General features: G+C 40.3%; 1 protein-coding gene and 1 long non-coding RNA gene across 6 annotated transcripts in view; both read left to right on the top strand.

Annotated features, from left to right (window-relative positions):
- The window catches only part of NDRG3 (NDRG family member 3), a 57,708-nt gene extending 45,065 nt beyond the window's left edge, over nucleotides 1-12,643 (top strand). For all 5 annotated transcript variants that reach the window (XM_039864268.1, XM_039864267.1, XM_039864263.1 and 2 more), the window contains 7 exons: nucleotides 1,717-1,820; nucleotides 2,887-2,952; nucleotides 3,075-3,126; nucleotides 6,403-6,450; nucleotides 8,546-8,581; nucleotides 8,667-8,718; nucleotides 11,045-12,643. In XM_039864268.1, the coding sequence (XP_039720202.1) occupies nucleotides 1,717-1,820; nucleotides 2,887-2,952; nucleotides 3,075-3,126; nucleotides 6,403-6,450; nucleotides 8,546-8,581; nucleotides 8,667-8,718; nucleotides 11,045-11,226 (540 nt within the window). In that variant the 3' untranslated portion in view covers nucleotides 11,227-12,643. The remainder of the gene's footprint in view (nucleotides 1-1,716; nucleotides 1,821-2,886; nucleotides 2,953-3,074; nucleotides 3,127-6,402; nucleotides 6,451-8,545; nucleotides 8,582-8,666; nucleotides 8,719-11,044) is intronic.
- LOC120603626 (uncharacterized) lies at nucleotides 8,725-9,830 on the top strand. Its single transcript, XR_005653049.1, has 2 exons — nucleotides 8,725-9,403; nucleotides 9,647-9,830. It is a non-coding gene; the product is annotated as an uncharacterized LOC120603626 (long non-coding RNA).
- Nucleotides 12,644-14,143: the final 1,500 nt, after the last annotated feature.

Here is a 14,143-nt window from a genome sequence, read left to right as displayed (position 1 = left end):
TAACCAATGTCACCCCAGTAAATTTAATTTTTAAAAAATGAGGTCACAGACAATGGGTTATCACAAGGCCTAATAGTTCATTTAAAATTTAAGCAAGCAAATGCTTGTATTGCTTTTATTGCTTTGAAAAGCAATCAAATAAGGTTTTTAAACATGAATAAGTTCATCTGCACTAATAAGAGGAAAAACCCTCAGTGATATCCCCCTTTTTAACCTATCAAATTAGCAAAAATTAGAAAGAGTGATCATTTGTAGTAGCAAAGATGTGGGAAAACAGGTAATATTAATAAGTGAGACAGCCAAATGTCCCAATAAGGAATGATCTCTACCATAGTTTAAGTGGAAAAGCACTGTGTAGAACAGTATGTCTAACAATTTGTGTTTTTAATAAAGGTAGGTGTGTGGCAATTTATACACAAGAGCTTTGCCTAAGAAATTCCATTAGCACTTAAGCAAGTTTTACCCCTTTTGTATAATATATCTTCCCTTTGTTATCTCACACTTTGCTGCTCAAGTTCCTCTTTAGACCTTTAAGAGAGAGCTGGCTATATCATTTCACCCCTAATTACTGTATGCTTCATTTGTTTACTTTTCTTGCTATATCTTAGGCATTTACCAGGTTTTCTTGGAGTGATTCCAGTGCCCTTCAGCTTCAGGTAGACTCTAATCCATTTGGTCAGTTTCCAACTGTATTCTTGGCTCGTTTCACCCACACGGTAGTGAGAAAGCAAACAAATGTTCTCTTTATCTCTCTTTCTCTACAAAGCTTGCTGGTAACCTTTACACACTGCCCTGGATTAACTGACTCTCTTGCTATCCCTGATACATTTCTTTCCTCCAAGCAAACATTTCCCTTCTGCTTAAAACTGCTTACTGGTGTGTGCATGTGTGCGTGCGCATATGGACATATATTCTTATGTACACAAAAACCTGGCAGCTGGTTCTGATGGCCTCGGAGAAGGCCAGCAAGAGAGGGACCATTGGACAGTGGGTGGTAGGAGACTCACTTTTTACTGTATATACCATTTTGTTTCTCTTGAATTTTATACTTTTAATAGTATTAGTAATAAGATTAAATAAATCTTTAATAAAATGCCATAAATGGAATGTAGTATATAATTTTATAATGTATATTATTACTATTAATTAGTATATAAATAGATAATACACTGCTTATATCAATTAAGGTATAGATAAGTTAATTATACAGGTTTCTGGCTATTAAGAGAAATTTTACTGTCCCATTTATTTTACACTTTACAGTTCATATAACTTTTCTTTTTTAATCTTTAAAATAGCCCTATCAGGTAGCTAGTTATTATCTTCAGTTTACAGACACTATCTCTATATTTATGAGAAATGGCAGAACATGAAAAAAAAACACATAAGGAAAATAGGGTTCCAAATGGTCAGATGATCTAAGTTCCATAACTAGTACTCGAATCCAAGTCTAGTACAGTTTTCCACTGTGCTTCAGGTAATGATATTCAGCATATCCCCAAGTTTTTGCGCTTGACCTGGAGTTGATTACCAGCCTTTTCCATCATAAATTCTTTGGTACCCTCATTCATCAAAATGTGGCACTGGATGATGCAAATAAAAAAGATTTTAGCCAGCCCCATCTTGGACAGAGATTTGGACATTGAGAATGCAGACTAAATGAGATAGATTTGTACTGTAGCTCAGAAGTTTACCTGTGTCTTTCAATTGTTCTAGGAAGAGTTGCAGGCCAACCTGGACCTGATTCAAACCTACAGACTGCATATTGCCCAAGATATCAACCAAGAAAACCTACAGCTCTTCCTGGCCTCTTATAATGGGTACAGTTGTTTCTTATACCTTCACTTAATGCAGACCAGGTCTAAAAAGATAATGGACATTTAAGGGAGAGGGTAAAGGGAAATAAACTACTTCTTCCAGTGTCGTGTGATGAGATTGCTTTCATACTGTTTCACCACAGTAGAAGAGAAAGGGCTTTCAGACAGATAGGAAAACCAATTTCAAGACAAATGAACCGAAGGCTGTTCTAGGCAAACTTAAATACCTGTTGTAGTTTTTAGGTGTTTTGAGACAAACTGTACCTAAAGTTATGTACACGCACAAAGAGATGCAATTTGAGGTGGCACAGAAAAATGCCTGTAGGGGAGGCAAAAGATAGAAGTCTTGGGCCTTGATTCAGTTTCTCTTTGCTGACATCTTGTCATCAGGCAGAAGTAACACGTGAACGCTAGTAAATTCTCTTGTTTGTGTATTCCGAAACCTGTCACATCTCCCCCAGTCACTGAGAGAGCCTGATTCTTATCTTGGGACCAGTTTCTCCAAGGTTAAAATGTTAACTCTCCTTTCTGGGTACATGGAAAAAGATTGAGGAAATGAGTCAGTTGGAAATTACCCAAAGTAACACAGTCAGTAAGGAGCAAAGCCAGGTATTGATCCCGGTCTGTCTAGCTTCTTCCTCAATATAACAGAGCCTCATTATTTTTAGCTGAAATCAGAAAGGTTTACTAAATAACTACACTAAACTATGTTAGTTACAAGGAAAATTTCTCCCAAAAAAGTTTCCCTTCTCTTAAGGAATTTATTCCTATAAACTAGTTGGAAAATTAAACACTTAGGACTTGAGGATTTCAGTAGTGTTGTTGAGTTTTAAAGTTGCTTTCTTTTAGCATCCCATAGAGTCCTTCAGGGTTAAGCTAGGAGCCTTGTTCCTGCTCTGTACCACTCAGGATGCCACTGACATGGCTGCTTGTGAACAGATCGCACAAGGGCCTCTTTCCTTGGGTGTGAAGGAGAGAAGAGTTTTTACATTTTGTTTTTCATGACCAGAAAATAACCTGACTTGCCATGATTTACCTGAAAAGGGCATTGCTTCCTTTGTTTCTCTAGACGCAGAGACTTGGAGATTGAAAGACCCATGCTGGGCCAAAATGACAACAAATCAAAGACATTAAAGTAAGTCCCTCAGTTTCCCCTATATATTGCTAAATATATTTGTCTTTCATAGACGAGTTCTGTGTTCAGTGGAGCACATGCACAGCTTACTGAGTGTCACCGCTTATTTTGCCTTTCCTCAGGTGTTCTACTTTATTGGTGGTAGGAGACAATTCACCTGCAGTTGAGGCTGTGGTAAGTATGTCCTAATGTTGTGAAGATTAATAAGATTAAAATGCAATAAAATATATGCAGCATGCTACTGACGCACCAGAAACAGTTGACTAATACTAGTTTTTGTTATTTCTTATTATACATATCAGAGTTTGCTCTTTATTATCCAGTTTGGGAAATGAATTCCTCATTGATCACTAGGTTTCATCAGAAGGGATCAATATTGTTTTGTGTGGTGCAATTCACTTCGGGGCAAGTAGTGTAACTAAACACCATTTGTTTGTTGTCAGATTTCTGCCAGCCTTGGCATTCTGCAGCCACCATAAATCTGGAACTGTATCAGCAGGCTGGAAGCCTGCTGAGAGCATGTATGCTTTTCTCTTCGTCCTCAAGCACATAGTACTTTGGTAAAAATAATATATGCTCAGTGTAGAAAATATGAAAAAATTGGGAAATAGAAAGATGGGAGGGCAAATCATGATCCAGAGTTACCCAAAGACAAACTTTTATTATTATTATTATTTTAAGATAGATTGAACTGTATTAAATATACAAGGTTTTGGGACCTGATTACATAACATTACTGATAGCATTTTCCCATATTATAAAGACAGTATGTCTATAGAACATTGTCTTGTAAGTATACCTTTGTTTGTTTAACCTCATTCTCCTGTTGATTACTTCTGATCTTGCCCTCTTAATAATGTTTCTGTTGAACATCCTTATAAAATCTTTGCTAGAATCTTTGATCATTTCTCTAGGATAGATTTCCATAAGTGGAATTAATGTGTCAAAAAATCATAAACTTTTCTAAGGTTCTTGGTACCTTTTTTGCCAGGTTCTTTTCCAGAATGCCCACACCAGTGTGTTGCCACCAGCAATGTATGAGTGCCTGTTTCACAGCACCCTGTCCAGCATCGGATTTTTAAATTCTGTTAGTTAATTCAATAGGTTAAAAATGGTGTTCCACTTCTTTAATTTGCACTTCTTTGATTACAAATGAAGTTGATAGTTTTTCATATGTCTATTAGCATTTGCTTGTGGTTTTCTTTGGCAGCCTTCACTTCCTATTTAGAGCAAAATGTTAGGGAGTAAGGCTTTTTAGAAAGATAGTCTAATAACTAATCGGAGGTGTAAGACACGAGAAGGTTTGTGGGGCAGGGTTAGATAAATGTGACAATAGAATATATTCATACCGCCCTGAATTGCTCTGTAAAACATTCTGTGTCTGATGTAAAGTACATGATGTGTCTTGAGCACAGAGGTGAGTGATCCTGAAGTCAAAAAACAGTTTTTCCCCCAAAAGTAATAAAGTTATAGTGATGATCCTAATTTATTAAGAAGGAGTTTTATAAAGGTCAGTCTTTTCTGAAAAGGTAGAGATAGGTATATGAAAATATCTATCCAAAACATTTTTTTCATAAACATGTACTTAAAACAGGAAGATAGTGTTGTTTTTAGAAAATATCCATATCAGATATTTTGTTTGTCTTTTTTAAATTGACATGAACTTAAAGTAACATTTCCAATTATTTTCCAAGACTTTATAGGTTAGCCCATACAAATAAGGTCCTTTTTTTCTGATTTTCACACCTTCAGTATTAGTAGGGAAGGATTTCAGGAGCCTTATCTGTACCACAAAGTAGATGCTCTTCTAGACAGATTCAGACCTAGCTCTCCAGCCAGAGCATTTTATCCCACAAATTGGTAGGGATTAAAGGGCTATTCATGCATGAAGAAACCACAAGTTCTGGTCACTGTTGATAGCTGTTTTTGCTCACTTATTCATTCAACATCATTTTTTGAGCTTCTATTTGCTCAATGCTATGGAGAATACAAAAATGAGTTAGATGGAGTCTTTGCATTGGGGAGCTTGGTAAAGAGTAGACATGTCATAAAACAATCATTGTGTTTGGCCTACCAGATATGGAGACTTCTTGTAAAGTTATAGAAATTACGAAGTGGTACATCACAGAAAGCATGATTTATTTTATTAAATCCAGACTTGGAAGTTTATTCTTCCAGAAAGTATGTATTGCATATCTGGTAAGCACTGTGCCTGGCAGTTTTCAAATACTATCCTTTAGGGTTAATGCATATTTTATAGTAAACTGGTATGTTTGTTTATCACTGCCTGTGTTTTCATTTGTATAGAGAAAAAACTTTGATTTGGTGATCCTGGCTTTTAAAGGTCAACCCCTGTTTTTAGAAGAGTTTTGTATACTACTGTCAACAATTCCCAGAGCAAAAGTTCAGCTGTATTGCTGGTTCTCACCTAGGTAATTTCAGTAACTCCCTAACTGGCTCACTGCCTCTACAGTCTGTTATACAGGCCACTACTAGTTACTTTCCTAAAACAGCTCAAACCCTGTCACCTCAGAAACTTTCTGCTTCTTGCCTTCCCCCGGTTGCATCCTCACACCACCTTTACCTCTGTAACCCCACATGCATTATACACATTCACTTCACATCCCCTTGGGTCTTTGCTTATGCTTTCCCCCTGACTCTGGAATCCATGAAACACCTACCCCTTCTTCTTAATTTATATCTAGAAAACCTACACTTCTTATACTCACTCAGCTCAGTTGTGAAATTTTGAAGTGATGTCATTCTGCCTTGTATTATATGTTTTTACCCCACTAGATTCCAAACTCTAAGTGTTTTGTATATGTGTATTTGGCAAGCATGTGTAAAAGGAGAGATCCAGTTGATCGAATTGGCCATAAAACATTGCCGAACCTAGAGATTATCTTTCCAAATGTTTATTTTGAGGTCTCTGCCTTTGTGGATACAAAAGTACAAGATACCAAACATGTAAATACACAAGGTTGTAATGCTTCATTATGTATGATGACTGCTGTGAGAGAAAAACCATAAAGGGTTCAACTTTAGATGCAGCCAAAGACCTTGAGGAAGAAGAATCAGAGTGTAAGGAATGTCAAACCCATGACCTGCAGGGCACAGGAAGGGAGTGAGAAATGGTTGGGGGATGTGCACAGGGCTAGTCAGGGCCAGTTGTGTGGGAAGCCACTCTTTAAAGAAGTAGGTAACTCCACCCATGTAAGAGGAATTAGATTCAATATGTAGTTCTTTAAAGACTCGTAACAGATTCAGAAAATGAAATTATCCAGATTTTTAGATCTACTCAGAAATAGCAGCTATAAAGTGCATCATACAAATATAGATCTCCCACTTTATATTTTGGTAATTTTTTTGGCTGTTTCACCTGCCTCCAGCCTGAGCTATTGATCCTGGAAGATCTTTCTCATGCCAAACTATTTCTTGTTCTTTTTTAAGGTTGAATGCAATTCTCGCCTGAATCCTATAAATACAACTTTACTAAAGGTAAAGTATCTTCTTTCTTCATTGCCAGCCTTTTTTGAGTAAATCTATAATACATGGTTCAAATTACTGTATTTCTGGAATAATTGCCCAGAAAGAAGGAAAGCTCCTCCCTCCTTCCTTCTCTCTCCCTCTTTCTTTTTAAAAATATTTTTTTTCTGAATATATTCTCATTGTAGAAAATTGGAAAATAGAGAAAAGTAGAAATAATTTAAAAATTACCCATAATCCTACTGTATGATGGTAATCTGCAGTAAAAATATTGATGTATTTTTTCCTGTACATTTTTAGATCATTAATATCATAAGATGTTATAGCCCTGTATCTGTTTTCCTCAACTTTTTGACAAGGAAGCTTCTGATAACATTCTAGTGATGAAGATACATGCATTTTCTTTCTCTTAGGGCAAATAGAGCACAATTCTTGTACCACACTTTTAGAGTTAGTATCAAGTTTCTCTCCCTTTGGATTGTACTTCAGTCAAGAGAATCAGTCTTGCTTGTTCTAGGACCTCTAGTAAATTGTTCAGGGACCTGACCTCCTAGTTTGAATTTGGATTACTGTAGATTTACGTGCTGATCTTATGTCGCTTACTGCCGCTTTCTCAGCCTGAAAGACCTCTGCTTTCTTCTTTCAAGTTTGTTTGAAAGGGAAGTGCTATCACCAGAAGCAGCCCATAGTTCCTGGAAATATAACATGAGGTTAATGCTCTGAGGTGACAAAACTCAGTGTTCTGAGGTCCAGGTGATAGATGAACTAGTCTAAAATATGATTTTTTTAAGTATGTGGTTTTAAATTTTTTACTGCAGGTTTGATTCTGTATTCCAAAAGCACAAAACCGAACTGTACAGTAGCCATGGATGTGGTTATTTCAGAGCAAAAATGTCTATCCACAACAGCATGATTGAAATTACTCTCCAACTATTTGATAGATGTCAAGCTTGGAAATAGGCTCTCCCAGTAGTCTCTCTCTGTGCATGGCATCTCTTTCATGGTTCTAATTAGATTTGACTCCTAAACTTCATGAAACTACAACCTGTGCCAGTTAGGTGTATCTTATACTTAAATCAGGTTAAATGTTTATTCCTGCTCTTAGAATTTTCAGGAGACTGTTCCTATTAACCTCAAATTCTTGTGCCTTCTGTAGCATTCCATCTGCTAAATAAGCCCCCTACTCAAAGAAAGTTTTCATACTAGTGAATAGAAACCACAGGGTTCATGTCTCTTTGAAAAATGCCAGTCAGCCTGAATAGGATATTATCTGAGTACAGAATGCATAACAGCTGGAAGAGGTGGGCTCATGGTTGGCCATTATGCTCTAGAAACAGTGTTCTCTGCAGGCCAACAGAATCTGCATCACCTGGATGCATGCTGGAACTACAAGTTCTTGACCCTCACCCAAGAATCCACAGGGCAGGAACTTAAGAATCTGAGTCATTAACAAGTCTTCCAGGTAATTCTGATGCATGCTAACAGAGCCCTGCTCTGGAAATCCTTGCACAGGTGAAAATAACCAGCTGTAAAGATTCATGAAATGAGAGACAGCCTCACTAAGTCTAGCTGTGAGAGGAAACTGGCTGACCAAGCGAGTTGGCCAAATTCAGCATCACCTGATTTGAGAAATCCCCTTAGTCATGGAATAAAGATAATATAGACTTGAGAGGGAATTTAGAAAGCATGGAACCCTGAGAAGTTAAGGTCACACTGAGGACTCTAAAAGTAATATTCTTCAAGTGAAGGCAGAACCATCGTTGAAAGTCGTGGTTAACTTTGCTGCTACCCCAGACAGAAAATTCCCACCATGGGCCTGAAAGCCAGGCTCTGCACCTTGCTAATTAATTTGTATTGAATGCATCTTTTCAGGCTTCTATCCAAAGTTATTGCGAGAATCTAAGTCTTTGTATAAGAGTGCATTGAGGTAATGCAAAAATATTTTTAATTAAAAGTGCATTGAGAAGATGTACACTTGGATGCACTTAAACATTAGGTTAAGGAACCTAAAATTCAATCCTATCCTGTTTGAAAGGACTCTTGGATAGTCAAAGCATTTCCCTTAAGTGTAAGTTCCAGTTGACTTCCATATTTTTCCTCTTTCTAGATGGCAGACTGTGGTGGACTGCCCCAAGTAGTTCAGGTAAGGAGAATATTTTTAAAGCACCCAGTTGACTGTACCTCATTGCCTGTGCAAAGATTAATGACTTCTTATTTTGTCCCTCTAGCCCGGGAAACTCACCGAGGCCTTCAAGTACTTTTTGCAGGGAATGGGCTACAGTGAGTAGTACACAACTTTCTAGCAAAGATTTATTAATGCTGAAGTCATTTTGACATCTCGTGGGAGCCCACAATTCTCAGGACATAACCTCTGTGCTAGCCAGCCTGAAGTCAAGTAGAAACCAAGACATTTATGGAGCATTCATCTAGGCACATATATAAGATGAGCTAACACTTATTAAGCACTTAGAGGGGTTATATGCCGGTATTCTGTATTTATTATAACCTTAAGAGGTAAGTTCCATTGTTAGTCTCATTTTATAGAAAAAGAAACAGGCTCAAAGAGGGTAATCACATTTCCTAGGGTAACAATTTAGCTGCAGAGCCATGACTCAAATCCTGGCAGTCTGACTCCAGAGCCCACATTTATAACCACTGGAGCTTAGGCTGTCCTAGCTGTGAATCTGAAATAGTGATTTGCATTTGAAGTCAGCTGGTTAAACACTCCTGGCCTAGAGAAACAAAACAGGGACTCCAGAAGAAAGGGTAGTCATTTCAGTTAAATCTGCTCCGCCACAAGAGATTAACTTGCAAAGTATTTTAGAGCGAGTCCAAGGATGTGTTCATATCATGTGCTGCTGTCCTGGTTTCTCTGTTTTGTGAGGCCCTGAGCTTTATCATTTGTCACCGAAATCCACACTTGCACCTTTCTTGGAGTTTTAAGAAGAAAAACTCTTCCACCCAGGTACAGAGCTCTTTACCCAATGGGGTGGTTTTCTCTTGTCGTTGGTATTGATGTGGATAATGGCCACTGCGCAGCAGCTGGGCCCCTGGGTACCGCCCTGTACCTGGCAGGCAGACCATGTGTATGTTGTCTAGAGTGGCTGTGTGATCCCCGTGTGTGATCCACTACCAACCAAGCCCACACCGTGTCCCCCTGACTCACTGGGAGGAGCAGGATTCCCTCTCCTATCTGGTTCTCTCATAGGTTTCCTAGGAAACAGCTATCTTCCAGCCCATTTTGATCCAAAGCAGGATGGCTGTTTATAGTGGAGGGGAAAACAGTTACCTTTGACTGGTCGAAGGAAGTAACATCTGAGATGCTATTGAAGAATCCATCAGCCTCACCTCTTCTCTGAAACCTTAAAATAAAACTTGATTTCTGACTTAAAGTATTCTGTCAGTGTCTGCTAGGCAGCTGAGGTTGCCACTTGGCACTCTTAGGTCACTAACCTGCCTTTTCCTGTATCCACCTGCTTCCAGTCCCGTATGTGCAGCTCAGTCACATGAGCACCGAGTCAGGTACCTTCTTCTGTGCTGGCCCTGCCCCTGCCTCCCAGCCACGCTCTCTTGGCTGCATTGGCTGCCTGCAGCATGTCCGCGGTTTTCCTATGCAGTGAGAGCCCGATAGAACGTGGCTCATTGTGCCCCAGAAGGATTAGCCTACAGATCCAGCCCTGGGCCCCCAGAAAGGAAGACAGGAGTGGATTATAATAGCCAGGCTTCCTCTCATCATCCCCAGCTGAGTTTCAGGAGTAGCTGAAATTTATAGGCTCCTCTTCCACCATTACCTGTTGATCCTTGCATTAACCTCCAGGGCAGCCTTGATTCTAAATAGCGTCAGAGCCTGTGTCCAAAAAATTCTGCAGGTGATGGCATCTTTAACCCCATCATTGAAATGACAGCTGGGGAATGCTAGTGCCTCAGGAAGATAGGCAGGAATTTTACGTCAGGTAAGGCCCTATGCTGGCCAAGCTGGAAGGACCTTAGGTTCAAAGTAGTGGCAGAACCGGAGTCTGAGTTAAACATCCATCCCAGAGCCCTTCTCTCTCAGGCAGCCTGTACCTCACAGCCTGCGCAGAGGCCAGCTCCAGGCCTACCAGCCCTCCCTACACCCACATCTTCCTACATGTCTCCTCCCCAGGTAGCACGGATAGCCTGTGGACGCGGATGGTAGTCTTGTTGTATCGGGCTTGCACTGTGTTTGTGAAATACCTTCATACTTGTGTGGTTTGTCTTTCTTTTGGTTTAGTCTTGCATGCACTGCAGGTTTTGATTACCTTTTGGGTTCCCAAAGCTTCCTTCCTAATTATTCATTATGAATGGTGTGGGCGTAGCCAGGAGGCTATACTTCAGACTTAGGTTTCCCTTCGTTCTGCTTTGGACTAGAATCAGCTGAGATTCCAGCTGGATCCAAAGGATTAAAGCAGCCTTACATGTAGCCATTCACCTAGAGCAAATAATACAAAGTGAAGATGGCTGTGTCTTGTCCTGGGTGTCACCTTAAATGGGTTGGAAACACTAATCAGAAAGCCTTTGGTGAAACTTCTGGGTTAACAATTTAACCAGGGCTCCATATTCTAGTGGTCTTGGTTCTTTCTTACAGTACCATCTGCCAGCATGACCCGGCTCGCCCGATCACGAACCCACTCAACCTCAAGTAGTATCGGCTCTGGAGAAAGTGCCTTCAGCCGATCTCTCACCAGCAATCAGTCAGATGGAACTCAAGAATCCTCTGAGTCCCCTGATGTTCTGGACAGACACCACACCATGGAGGTGTCCTGCTAAGCAGATGCTCCTCCCCTGGACCATGCAAGTTCATCCCCCTTCAAACAGCCACTCCATAATATAACATTTCATCCAGCAAACTGGCATCTGTCTTTAACTCATGCATGACCACTGACTCTTACTCTCTATTATCTTGGATTTATCATTCACTGCCTGCCTGCCCCGCTTTTTGTATGTATGTACAAAGAACCACTTCCATGACATTACTGTAACATTCCAACATCTTTAGCTGATCAAATCTCCTTATCTTGTCAACTTTACCCCGTGCTTTCCCAACTACGTATCTGATATTCTTTGATCTTGATGTATGTGTGTGAGCACACGTGTCTGTGTTTGTGTGTGCATAGTTCTGTAATTTTAGACATGCTTTCTTGTAGAGCTTCTGCAAAACAAAAAAAAGGGACTTTTTTTTTCCGTTTTCAATGGTGTTTTTAGGGGAGGTATTCAGAACAGATTTCTAGGTTGGGTAGGCCACTGCATTCTCTTTTGGTTCCAAATTGGTCAACAATATTTTCAAAGTGACTCCTGGAAGGAGCAGTTCTGAGGAATGTGGAAGATCATAATTACTATTTGGACTATTGATTGATCGTGACCAGTAAAAGGGAGCCTGTTACATAGAGAAGCGGGAAGGATGGCCAGCCACCTCCTTCTGTTCAAATGAATTCACATACACTATTCTATAAACAAAAGGGAGGGATATGTACTGTTGGAAGCTCATAGATGATGAGGTTCTGATGCAACATGAAGCTGTTCCCAAGGGCTGAGTGTGGCTTAATTACTGGACTCTTGTAGCACAGGAAGGTGGAAAACAAAATGCCAGGCATTCGCTCTGCTGGAGCAAAACTGTCGCTGCAGTATCTGATACCACTTCCAGATGTCCGCAAGAAGTGCTTCCCAGGTCTGCAATGGAGAGAGTTTCTCCATCCCTCCATCCTCAAAAAAGGGAGAGCTGTGGCCTGAAAGTTATGTAAGTGGTGAGGAAATGGCAGGGGAGAGCGGAACAGACATTAACGGAATATCGTATTTAATAACTATAAGCTTGATTTAAGCAGACTTAATGGAAACTAAGTGAACCTGAGATAGAACTCATTTCTCAGAAAGATCTTTAATCCTGTGAACTCTTTTGTAGGTAGGAGGGAAGGGGCCGATATGTAAGGGCAGCTTAGCCTGTTCAGGTAAAATTATGTTCAGTCTACTGTTGTATATCACTGGGCAGAGGGTGAAACCAACTGCCGTAGAGCCAGGTTCCAGCTCTTGAGGGCATCAAGATGTAAGTGCAGGGTGACACAATTCTAAATCTTAGGCAGGGGCTTTTCACATGTAGCGTTCGCTTTCTGTCAAGATAGGGAATGCGTCACTCTGCCAGAGTACAACTTTTTACAGATTATTAAATAAAGCTGTATATGTCTAATTGTTACCCAATTGCTGGTGTTATTTCTCTCAAGCCACTCACTGGGGCTCAGGGGGGACCAAGTTACTGTATATACAGGGCTCCGTGCTGGGCGTTTTTACATACTTGATTATTATCCCACCCAGTGAAGACTCAAATAATTTGCCCAAGGTCATACCAGAAGCCTGGCTGGGATTGAACCCCAAGTCCATCTTACACGCTTCTATTTTCCTCAAACCAAAAATCATGAGAAGCCCGACCTTGCATTTTGTGATGAAAGAGTAGAAGCTGAGATCTTGGAAGTGCATTGTATATCTCAGCTCTACCATCCGTGTGGGGTTGCTGAGTCCCACCCTTCAGTAAGAATCTGCAACCACTGTTGTTGGTTCCTCAGACAGACCAGGCTTTATTTCTCCAGAAATGACTGTCTGTCTCTGTACCCACAAAGAATGAGTTCAGCAGGCCACCATCTCAGGTCAATTTTAAAGGATCCAGGAGCTGTTACTGCCGTAGTACATTAGGGTTCCTATGTCTGTGGGAGAAACTTGTAAAATGACACAAAGAGATGAAACAAATGCACATGGACCAGATACAGGTCATCAAGCTGAGTTCCTGACATTGCAGGCCAACATAGTTCCAGAGCTGGAGGTGGTCTGATGGTTACGGTTGCTCTTAAAACCCTCATTGCTGTAGCCTTTTTGGCCACACTCAGCATGGACAGTCACCTGCTTTCCCACCTTAGATTTGTGCCTGGAGTCAGGCCCCAACTGAATGCACCTAATTGGTCTTTACTGTACTCATTCCTCTTCTCATTTTCATTTCCTTCCTGTTTAGTCCAAAAAAATCTTGGGTCCCTGCTTTGTGAGAAACAAGGAAGTGGCCAGGTAGACCCTACACATGATGATCGTATAAAGCTCTCCCATGTAAATCGTCTTACCCAGTTCTCAGGGCAACTTTGCAAAGCGGGCAGTGTTTTATAGACAAGGAACAGCTGAGGAGAGTTACAAGATTTGGCCAAGGTCATGTAGCTAGAAAAATTTCCCAGTTTTTCCAAAATCAATTCATTTGCATATTTTCTTCAGCTTTTTATTGATCACCTACTACAGTTTGGGCCCTTAGCAACTTCCTTTATGTTCCTTCTATCGACCCAGTGAGCTACACACTAGTACCATTTTTATGGAAATGGTCACAAACTAATAAGTGGCAGAGCTAAACTTTTAAATTCTAATTCTTAGGTGATTTCCTGAGTGGAAAGAGAGAGTATAATGTGGGATATTTTTTTTAGTCCAAAGAGTCCCTACTTCTTGCCTCATTTGTGGACCTTACCTTGAGGCCAATCTAAAGTCTACCTGGCAGATAAGATAATGGACATCAGAGTGGTATGCAGGCAGGAGCAAGAGGGCAAGCCTGTACTTAGTTCCCTCTCTGCCACGGGCCACATCCTTCAGTAGCCGACACCCATTCAAACACGGTGGTTAAAATTTCCTTACAGAGCATTCACCTCCAGTGTGGCTCCTCTCCATGCCA

The sequence above is a fragment of the Pteropus medius genome, unplaced genomic scaffold, assembly GCF_902729225.1.
Source record: "Pteropus medius unplaced genomic scaffold, Ma_sr-lr_union100, whole genome shotgun sequence".
Classification (NCBI taxonomy): domain Eukaryota; kingdom Metazoa; phylum Chordata; class Mammalia; order Chiroptera; family Pteropodidae; genus Pteropus; species Pteropus medius.
The sequence above is the reverse complement of the archived record's forward strand: the minus strand, read 5'-3'. Positions and strand labels throughout refer to the sequence as shown.